At 43.9% G+C, this 11,738-nt stretch overlaps 1 protein-coding gene across 1 annotated transcript; it reads left to right on the top strand.

Annotated features, from left to right (window-relative positions):
* The first annotated feature begins 3,138 nt into the window (after positions 1–3,138).
* LOC123425772 (E3 ubiquitin-protein ligase RFI2-like) lies at positions 3,139–10,455 on the top strand. The gene is made up of 6 exons (XM_045109497.1): positions 3,139–3,582; positions 5,192–5,361; positions 6,397–6,455; positions 7,262–7,290; positions 7,372–7,774; positions 9,748–10,455. The coding sequence occupies exons 1-6, from the start codon at positions 3,411–3,413 to the stop codon at positions 10,217–10,219; spliced, it is 1,305 nt and encodes a 434-aa protein (XP_044965432.1). The 5' UTR covers positions 3,139–3,410; the 3' UTR covers positions 10,220–10,455.
* The last annotated feature ends 1,283 nt before the right edge of the window (positions 10,456–11,738 follow it).

The raw sequence follows: 11,738 nt of genomic DNA, 5'->3' as shown, positions 1-11,738 counted from the left end.
CTAGCCGACAGTGATGTTACGATAGCAGTGTGTTGGAACTGTGTACGTTGGTGGTGCTACAACAGTATATGTTGGGAGATTGGACCGTATATGTCAGGAGGTGGAAACAGGTCACCCACTAAGGGCATGTTTGGTTGCATGCATCATTTTTTGCCCATTTGCATACTTGTCCCAGTTGGGCCTGGTTGAGCATATACACGCAAAAAACCAATATCTGCATGTTGATTGGTTGCCTGCATGTCCTCTCCCTGCATCATAGTGATGCCTCTATGCACCGCGTTTGGTTGCTCGGATTGTATGTGCTCACACAAGTGCACGTTGTTCGGTTACACCCAGGACAGTACTGTGGTAACCTCCTCCTCAATGTGGCGAGGTTACCAAAGGCACACATGAACTGCTAACAAGTAAACTAGTAGTAGCACAATGATCTTAAGAACAAATATAAGTCTTAAGCATGCAGAACAATTTTAAACCAGCATAGTAAGATAAGTTCTAAACAAAACACAGGTCTTAACAGCAGCTCGGGCGGTCGCGGTGGAGGCATTGCCATGCTCCTTGCACTTGGTGACCACCTCCATGCCCTCGGCGTCGAAGACGATCACCTTCATGGTGTCGGGGGTCAGCAGATTGAACGTCTGCATGTACCCGATCATGATATGGTGAACGAAGAGAAGGTGTATCAACCCTGATCAAGGGTGACCCTCTCATTCATCAACCTCACCGTCACCCTCCATGCGCAGCCGGTGTCCGTCTTCATCTTTAACTCTGCAGGGATGGCGGGGAAGTGCTTCGTGAAGTCCACGGCAATGGCAAACTCTCCAGCTTTAGAGCAAGGATAACCTTGCAGGAGTGGCTTGGTCCCGACTCCTGATGGTAGTGGCCATAGTTCCTCTGCTTGGGGCTTGGGTGATCTTGCACTGGCTCTTCGACCTATGGAGGCACAACCTCCTTTCCCTTCTCCAATGGTGGGACCACCTCTTTCCCCTTGTCCATCTACATTATGAACATCACATAGTTCAGTGGTTAGCATTCATTCATATCGGCCTATATTAACCCACCTCACTAACCCAACACCGCACTCAAACCCCCTCTGTTTGACCACCTCTCCTCTTCCACCTCTCCGTTTAACCACCTCCCAGTCGGCATGAACTCCAACTCCAACTTTGTGGACAACGGGCAAGATGGACCAAGTACAGGCAGTACAAGGCGCCTTAAGACCAGCATGCGGCGGCGTACTGGCGTACGACATTCGTGTCGCCGGAGGCCGACAACGACGAGGTGCAGATGGTCGTCAGGGCGTCGACGGTAGGCGATCGTGCAAGACCCATCGTTCTCGACGAAGATGACAAGGACGAAGAAGACAAGGAAGAAGAGAAGATGACTACACCCCCCGCCACTCGGCGTGACTCCAGAGTCTCCGCGGCTAGACAAGAAACCCCCGATCTCCACCCCAATGTAGTCAAAAAAATAACCTATGAACCCTAGTAGTCGTCGATGCAGAATCGATTGATGGCAATCCTCCACCCCCGATGTGTTCAATCCCCTCCCTAACTCTTCAATCGACTGCTCTAATCTAATCTAGCCCGAGTCGAAAGGACTGAATGTACAGAGAGGACGAGGTCTTACCGCCATGGCCGATGTGCTCGGGCGGAGGTCTACACTCGCTCCGGTGTTTGTCGTTGCCGTCTTGGATTGCTTCGCAATAGAGCTCAGATTGTTGATGTCGTCGCCGTCGCTGGTGTGAGTGGGGAAGAGGGGCGAAAGCGGTGAGGAAGGGAGGTGAGGGTAATTATTGACCGACGTGTCTGGAAACAACGCGATGTCTCGAGACCGCACCTACGCATGCAACCGGCCACACCCACGTGCCTAGGGTTGCACCGCGCGGGCCTGGCTCCACAAAAACGGCCGACTTGAGCGTTCCTCTGGATGCAGGCCGAGAGGTGCTTTAATCTTCGTGCTATGCAAGCCCAGTAGTGAATGCGGGTAACCAAGCGAGTCTTTTTCTTCCAGCGCGGGCCTGATTGAGGTATATGCGACCAACCAAACACGTCTTCAGTTGCATCAGTGTCAACAGGATGCTGTGCCTCGTGTGCGACGACGCTATAGCCGTGTACGCCGGGACCTGGAACGAGTGACACATGAAGTCACATCTGTACCTACAGGGTGCTACCACCCATAATCGTCAATGCTACAACCACGCATGTCGAGAGCTGGGACTAGTGATGTGTGGAGTTCCATCGATGCCTACAACATGTTGGGACTCATCATGCGGGGAGCTGGAATCGGCAACGCTGGAGCTGCGACAACAGACGATGCGAGGCTGTGGGGCGCTGTTGAGACGATGAACAACCATGGGCCGTGAGACGACGGGCAATCTTGAGCGTGGATGAAAGAGCATTGCTGGCGGTGGGGCGCTCTGCTGTCAGCCATGCTAGAAGCGGGAAGTGGTGTTGGTGAGACACGGTGCGACAACCATGGTCGTCGATGGAGGAGCATGTCCGCAGCCAGCTATTTTCGACGCGCGAGCCATGAAAAGTGAAGGCACACATGTTTTTTTTGTTATGTGGGTGACACACGACCGAGTTGCATGAAGCGTGGCAGTACACGCAACTGTACATGGTGACATATGGATACAAATGCCCCATAACAAAAAATAAATTGAGACATTTATATTGACCTTTTCTATGCAAGCTACCATCAGTGTGCCTCATCAAAGAATAAAAAATAAAGATTCTAATGCATATGCATCTCTATTTTTCACTCTAACATTTTCAGCTTTTTACATTGGATCATACTTTTTTTTTCAAGCACCCGCCTCGTGTAAATGATTCTGCTTCCTTCTCCGAACCTACTTTTTCTGACATCCAATACCATCCCATCGTGAGGTTATGCATTGTACGCCCTAATCGTTCATGTCGTGGATACGTGATAGTTGCGAAAAACAGGGGTTCTTATGTCATTGCTGAAAGTTTATACATAGAATTAAAATATTCTTTAGAAGAAAAATCCGTCTAAAGCGGCCAGAGTGAAGCGTGAACCACCTACTAAGCGGACAAGTGCAAATACCATATTCCGGGAGGGCCTTCGTCCCAAAACAGCCATTTTTATTCCCCTCCTCTCTTCCGTTTTTCCCCAGAGTTTTCTTTCTTTCTAATTTCTCGTGGAGGCGAGGAGATAGAGAAGAGAGAGGAAGGGGACGGAGGAGGAGGAGGCGTCCCTCGCGATTGGACAAGGCGCGAGGAACCCGAGGAGCGCGCGCGTGCGATCCCCGAGGCGCGGGGAGTCGATTCCGGCGCCGAGACAGTCTCGCCCTCGCCGGGCCGGCCGTTCCGAGCCCTCTATCGCCGAGGATTTGGTGGGATCCGGCCAAGGGCCGGTTGGTGGAGGGGAGGGGAGGAGCACGGGGGGAGATGGGGGCCGGGGCGGAGCCGAGGGAGGAGGACCCCGTCGAGGCGGAGGAGGGCGCCGGCGGGAAGGAGGAGAAGGCGGCGGTGTCGTGCTCGATCTGCCTCGACGCTGTCGTTGCCGCCAGCGCGGAGAGGTCCACGGCGAGGCTGCAGTGCGGTCACGAGTTCCACCTTGGTAAGGGGTCGCTATGGTCCGATCTGTTGATGCGTTATTGCACCGAATTACGCGACGCTATTTTTGGGATTATGGCTGGGCCGGCGGTTCTGCTGTGAAGGAGCCGCCGAACGATGATTGTCTGTGGGCAATTGGCTGAATTGCGATCGTTTCACGCTGTTCTGAGTTCTGACCAAGTTCCAGTATCCCGCCACGGTAGGTTTTGTGAGCGTATTTTGCGTTATCCTATTCAGGCTCAATAGGAAGTTGCAGTTTAGGGGTTGGATTTGGTGTCAGAAGGACTATTGGGATGGTACATGACATAATTGTGTCTCGATTGACCTAGGCTCTTTGTTATTTCGGCGGAATAGAGTTCGTTTGTCTAGATTCAACAAGAATTCGATGTAAAATGTGCTCCTTTTTCTGAGAATTTTCGGGCTTTTGAGGCAGTTGTCCAGACGACATCAAATTTTGATGGAAGTTTGGATTTTGGAGGCTGATTGTTGGATTGATGAGATTTATACATTACCACGAAGTTGCTAGAATTAAAGTTAAGACCTAGAGGGCCTTAAAGATGATACTCAAAACTTCAGTAGTTATGAATTTGGTGATTCCGTCAAGCAGCCCGGGTTGGCTGTTGATCTCAGTATGATACTGTAATGGATGTATTGTGATCGCTAACTTAACCGAGGAAGTTCACATATACAGTACACAGGAAGGACACACTTTACACACACACAAGAGTTTTGTGCTCATAGTTGTCACCTTTTAGCCAACGCGTTTTTCTTCCTTCCTCTATCATCTCACACAACAATTACAAATGGTTGCAAGTCCTTTCTTTTTTATAAGGAAACATCACACAATTGAGTCCATGACTGCTTGATCTGAGCATGGCTCTTCACTTACTTCACTCCCAGATAGTTTTGGCACTAGCATAGCCTCTTCTCATGCAAAGGCCATATGAGATCACATTGCATGCATGTAGGATGTAGCCTGACACTAACACATACAATCAGGCCATATCTCCACTGCATGCACTAATTACTGGGTTACTTAACACATAAGTCATAACTAATTGTAGCAACATGTGCATATATGCACTTGACTAATGGCCGCCTATTTGCCAGCAGTGCGCACACTTTGCTCTTTACTGATCTGATTCTGGGCCATGAAGCCACACATGCAGCTTGCAAGAACTTAGTTTGCCTCTATATGGTAACAGTGACATGCATCACAATGAAACATGAACAAAACACCTAGACAACAGGGTTAACCCCAACAGCGTGAAGTATGTAAGGTAAGATTAGACTCTGAGAAGCAATTTTGTGCAAGCGGATATGGTTGTGGTGGCCCTTTGGGGTGCAGAAGTGTAATTACACGGTTTAATACAGTACTGCTTATTCTGTTTTCATCATGATACTATGATATGCTTCAACCAACCTAAAAGCGGTGCTCCTTAATCATACTGTTTGTTGTTCTTTGGTTTATTCAAAGGAAAGAATAATCATTTCCACGTCTCATTGACATTGGGGCCCTGGAGCCACTTGTCAGTTAGCCACGGAGGGGCATGTTATGGATGCCGTTTGTTTGGAGTGCAAATAGTTTAATCCCTGAGTGTCAACATTTTCAGATTGCATTGGATCGGCATTCAATGCCAAAGGAGTTATGCAATGCCCGAACTGCCGCAAAATTGAGAAAGGGAATTGGCTCTATGCTAATGGCTCCCGTCCCTCACAGGATATTAACATGGATGAGTGGGCTCATGAAGAGGACCTCTATGATGTTAGTTACTCTGAGATGGTACGTGACCATGTGAACTTCATTCTTGAATATCATGAAAATTGTTGTTTAAGTAGTGATCTGTATTTTTTTTTCTTGTTGGCATGTGCATTGTTTGCAACATAATTTTCTTGTGTTTGAAATTTTAGCCATGTTCTGTTTACCTAGCGATGTGCAGTTTGTCTGCACTCAAATGGTTCATGGTTGACACTTGGCCATTTTTGATTATTTAACCATTTATTTTGTAGATACTTGCCATTTTTATGCAAAATTTTATATGCCTTGTATTCCTCTAATAACACAAGCTTTAGTTTGTACATATTTTTACTGGAAACATTTGATTGCCATTTGGGTTTCTTCACCACCAAAGTCTTTTAACACTGATCTGATAGGTTGCTGGCTGTTTATGTAAATTTCGTAACCAGAGTCATCATGCTATTATAAATTTGATACAATATTGCAGAAACCATGCTTTAGTTGTGCACTTACAGAGCAATATTCTTATGCCTCAAATCTGACCCTGTCTTATGTAACATCATAGAAAAATATTCTTTTATCTTTTATTTCAAGGTGGTTCATCTTGTGTCCAGATTGTTTGCTTTGTTTCTGTAGATATTGTCCATTCAGTTAAAGGCTACACTGTGGATTACTTTTGAAATAAGTAAGACACTACTACGCTAGAGTCATGCTAATTTTGTTATGCATTAACCAGTGTAGACTTGCTGAGTGCTTCAGCCTGGAGTTTTCTCAAATAATTTAGCTGTTTATCCCTACCGTTATATTCCACATTCTGCCAAATGCATGAGTAGTCCTGTGATCTAAGTTTTTCTGCTTATTCAACTTCTCTGCATGTCTATGCATCATTATTGTATTTGTCTGGAACAGTTGTGCAGCCTATTTGTAAGTCATATGAGTTCTTTTATTCTTGATTGTTTGTTTGCTGTCTTATTTTAACTTCCTTACTTTTTTTCTCTTACTTCTCTATACATTGATAATTATATCTTAGAATTTATTCCTGCATGCCCATTCTGACAAATATATATCTTGAATCTGCAGCCATTTCGTTTTCATTGGTGTCCATTTGGTCGCTTAGCGCAGCTTCCATCATTCTTTGAGTATGTTCTATACTCCAAATTATCATTTTTGCTCATGTAATAACTCTCCAGAGAGTTAGTTTCCGTGCATCCACAGATCTACATATAGCTTTCATATAAAGGTTCTATTTTTGTCCTGTAAATTTGTAGCGCAAGTCTTGTAGCTCAAATATTTCACCTATCGTATCTTGCTCATATAGAAAATGTGGGGCCATAACTAGTTTCTATTATTTGTTTTCATTAGATGTTGTATTTGTACTGTCATGTGTTACACTTGTCCGTTTACTGTAGGGAGACTAAAGATGAAAATGGTAACTTAGAACTATGTTTTGTCTACAGTCTATTCAAGTGATCCAATAAAATCAGATGAACACCTTTTTCAGTTTATCCTTTTGTGTTGAAGGGTCTAACAATCTGCAATTCTGGATAGGCTTAACCCTGTCATTCTGCATGAGGTTATTGACAATCTTCATAGCAGCTTGTCATAGAGTATACATGGATCTTGTGACATGCATAGTGCATAGTTTACAAGCCATGCTGACATGGTGATACGGTCTATCTACAACAGACACAATTTTAGCCAAAGTACCGGCCACTGATGGTTGGCAAAATTGGGAACTCGGTCATTCCTGTCATTTCTTAATGCCAGTATCAGTTAGTCAACATATACCGCATCAAATGGTTGTCTGTTGCTGTATCACACTTGTTCTGTACAATGTACTTCCAGAGATCATGGTTATGTCATACTTATATTAAGAGTTTTCAGCATATGGGAAAATTATGCTATTATTCTGTTGTGTTGCTAAACGTTTACCCTTTTCTGCCAGGGAAGGAGAATCATCACCTCCAGTTACTTGTAAGTTCTTATTCAAATGGCATCTATTTGTAAGTTTAAGTTATGTTAAGGTCTAAACATGTCTTGATATGGTTCATGCAGTTCATGACTTTATGGGACAACATGTGTTTCCGGAGCACCTATCTGTATCTGCTGCACCAGGGGCACATCCTTGCCCATATGTGGCATACTTGCATCCTCTTCCATCGCTGGCATCATCGTCAAGCTCCCATGTCCCCGAGAGAACTATGGATGGTTCCGCTTATCATGATCCCTGGAATCACCTAGCTGGCCCATCAGATAATAGGCCCTTGCAAACAGTGCAACCCACCGATTTCCATCATAACCATTGGGCGCATCTTCCCCATTCCTATGCGCAATCCAACAGCAATAACGGGGTGACGGAGCAGCCAGGGGTCCCTTTTGGAACAATGAGGGCTGCAAGGATGGATGGTGATAGCCAACGTCGAGGATCTGTTGTTTCTCCATCGTACTTCAGTAATGGGTAAACTCTTGTCTACTTCCGCTGTCATGACATACTATTAGGGCATCTCCATAGTGTGGTCTTGTCAAATCTCTAGTGTTGCCATCTAGGGTCTCTTTGATTCACAGCATTCTAAAAATACGGGAATAGGAAAAACATAAGATTGGAATGTCATGGTTTTCTCAATCCTTCATGATTTTGGGTTGTTTGATTGCATCATAGAAAAAACAAAGTATTCTTTCAAAGAGGTTTGAGTGGATGTTAGAAATCATATGTTAAGTGTACAAAGAAACCCTTGTGAGAAATTCCTATTCCTATGAGTCAAACAATCAACATAGGAAAAATGCTAAGGATTCTAATCCTCAAATTCCTACGAAAATCCTTTGAATCAAAGGAGCCCCTAGTGTTTTCGGTGATGGAGAATGGAGCTGTCTTTCATGTACAAGATAGCTATAAAAAAAAATTGCGGGGTTAGGCACAACAACATATATGAGACAATGAAGCAGAAAACTGAAACATGCTCTGCAGTGAAGATTATTTCCAACACATATGTAACGAGAGGAGTGTGGAAGGACATCTGTTGATTTATTTTTGTTCAGAAGGTGACTAGAGTTTATGATGCCAAAATGATAAGTTAGATACAATGCACCCGGGGAATTTGTTTGTCTTGAGATGTGATATGCATCACGGAGACCATCATGTTCTATCGAGATTTAGTGTTTTATTAGGGGTAACATAAGGCATGACAGTACTGTTGATGCCCGTATGGCCTTGCTTTGGTAACTGAAAAGACACTAAAAAATATTGCCTTCGTGCTTTTATCAAAATATTAACTCCCGAAAACAGGTGTTGTTTCTGAACTTGAATAGTTTCAAACATTACTTTGACCATTGCTTCTGTATAATTATGTAAATAGGGGATCAATTCTTTACATTGCAAAACCGTTTTTCATGGCGAATCCAATGGTACCATTTGCACCTAACCGATAGAACTAGTTTTTTGTTAGTTAGATGTCAAAGATTGAGAGGTTTGACTAACGCCATCCATTTAGGAACAGAGATAGTATCCTTATTGTAACATGTAAGCTTAACAATGAGAAGATGTTGGTCGAAAGCATATATCTCTACTATCTTATAAATTGGATTTGGATTTGGTGGTGGCTGCGGCGGTGAGTTCAGAGCATAACTGGTTTGGTGCCAAAAATTGGCATGCCAATATTTGGCAGTGTGCTAAATATTGGCTTCTAATTGGTTGGTCACCAAGTTGTCTTGCCAATCTCACATAAAGTTGCTAATATTGGCAATGTGAACATTTGGCTAGCCAAATATTGCTAGCAATTCCCTCAAATAAAATATTGGTAGTAAACCAATCATCCATCCATTAGAATTCACCAGACCTCCGGTTTGGAAGAGTTCACTCCCCACCCCATCCCAATCTTCCTCATCCATATAGAATCCACAAGACCCCTCTGTTTTTTTTTTATAAGTGAAGCAGTAAAATACAATGGGGTTGGGGAGTCTCTACACCCAATTTAATCAAACCAACAAGCCATCACCTCACTCATGTTTTGAATGAGAGTATTTTATAAGTACATGTCAGTGCTGCTATGTCTCTGCAGTGCTTGTTTGAGTTTTTCTTTGCAGTGTTGCAAGTCCATTGGTTGTTCTATACTGCTAATCCAATACAACTTCAATTATTTTGTAGTTTTGTAGCAACGCAAGGGCGTTATGCTAGTATTACCCTTAAAAGGATGCTGTGACCTACATTTGATGTTGTTGCATTGTTTCCTCTACCATGTCAGCTTTATGCTATGTTGGTTGCGCATGCTATGATGTGATAATATTTTCTGAAACCGTTTACAAACTAGTCCAAGGCTTTACAGACAATAACACTTTCCCAAGTATCCCTTCAGGATCAAACTATTTTGTTATAGCAGAAATTATTGCAGAATAATGCACAATATCAATGCGTGATAATTTCTTTTTTGTTTGCAGATCTGGCTCTAGATCTAGAGCTCCTAATGTTCCTCCTCTGGTACCTCAGTTCATGAGGGCACATGGTAGCATCAACGAACAGTACCCGCAGAGTTCATCATCCAGCCTTTTCGCTGGAGCTCATAGATCAGGAGGCATGCGACCTGCCCCTCCGCCACCTCAACCGGAAAACCCAACATTTTGCCTGTTCCCACCGGGCTCATCCGGCCATAGTTCAATGGATACTGATGAGGCTGGAGGAAGCCGATTCTATGCCTGGGAGCGCGATCGCTTCGCGCCGTACCCATTGATGCCAGTCGACTGTGAGACAAGCTGGTGGAGCTCACAGCAGTCTCATGGCGCATCAGAATCCACACCCGCACCTGCGCCGAGGAGACTCTTTGGCCAGTGGATCGGCCTCGGCAGGTCGTCGCCCGAGAATAGATCACCCGAGGGCTCATCGTATCGACAAATGCACTCTCCTCGGATGTAGCCCCCTCTGCAGAGGCAACCTAAGTTAAAACTTGACATTTGGAACCTGAGTTGCTTGTAAGAAAAGATGGGGAAAAAACCATCTGTATGGAATTTAAACCGGGTTGTGCGCTGAACTTCCGGAGAATTCTGCAAGGGAGAAACATGAAATAACCTGGAGGGAAAACGTTTTGGTTTGGTTTATGTGAATTCCGTCTCGTACATATTTGAAAATCAATTTGGGATATTTTGAAGCTTCGTCCTGTGGCATGATTTTCCTATCTTGCTTTTCGTTGATTGTTGAATGCTGATCGGCTTGGATGGTTTTTGTCCCGTTCAGTTTTAGTATGCATACGTGTTCAGTTTTACTCCCTCCGTTTCTAAATATGCCTCTTTGAGGTTGCACTACGGACTACATATAGACCGTAGCAAAATCTTTAAAAAGACTTGTAGTCATTACTAGTTAAACGCCCGTGCGTTGCCACGGGACAACATAACAATGTTGCATTGGTTGTATTTTACCTGACAACTTCATTTCTTCTTTCGTTGATTTAAAATTTTATCTCAGTATACTTCTTGTTTTAGTTTCGGTGTCATCACACAAATTTATTTCATATAGTTCCACTATGACATGACAAGCTAGCTCTTATTTGATAGTATTTATTATTTTTTATGGATTGGTAAGGTTCATATGTAGATGCATGTTTTTTAAGTTTTCGGCTTTTAGACTACCATGCCATTCAAATAAATGTTTCCTGTGATTTTCTTGAGCTGGATGCATTGTCATTGCCTGGTTAAAAAAAACATTGCATAAATCCATAAACATACTGGTTGGGGAAGATGAAAACAAAAGATGCATGAATTCATACCGAAATCTGATAATGATATATAGAAACTCAAGAGAGTTCCATTAGTACATGTTTGCCCTTTAAATGGAATTTTAAACAGAGACATGTGAAAAATAATCTAAGTGCATATTGAATGCCATATCATTTATTTATAAAGTCATACAGTGAAGTTTTCAGACCAAGTATTGAACCAATTGGTCGTTCTTACAAAATTCGTTCACAAACTCTGATATTTTTCTCCCACTTTCCTCCATTCTTGACGATTATCATGTCTGTTTCTCCACATGTAAGTCCCATCCAAAACACATATAGATAAAGTTTGATGATGGTCTTCATCTTCCTTCAGGGCTTCTCTGTCTGGTCTTCATATGTGCCGCTCGGTTGCAGTACCTTCTTTCATATGCGTGCATTTCCTCGCTCAATGGTGAATTTCCTCGAGCAGCCCGCACGAGTGCCTCCTCCCTTGTTCTTGGACTCCTTGAACGCGCCAACAGGTTCTCCCCAGAAGAACAAGTGCTCTCACCCACAACCTCCTTGACATTGTTGGAATCACTTGGTCGCCTGTGTCAATGACCTCGGGGCGTAGCTGGTGGGAGGTCAAGGACAAGTGTGTGATGTTGGTGGAGGCTGATGTAGAGGATAAGAATTCAACATACATAAAAAAATTGAACATACAAACTAGCATGCCTTCCA

The sequence above is a fragment of the Hordeum vulgare genome, chromosome 1H, assembly GCF_904849725.1.
Source record: "Hordeum vulgare subsp. vulgare chromosome 1H, MorexV3_pseudomolecules_assembly, whole genome shotgun sequence".
Classification (NCBI taxonomy): domain Eukaryota; kingdom Viridiplantae; phylum Streptophyta; class Magnoliopsida; order Poales; family Poaceae; genus Hordeum; species Hordeum vulgare.
Note: the sequence above shows the minus strand (reverse complement) of the source record. Positions and strands in the feature narration are given on the sequence as shown.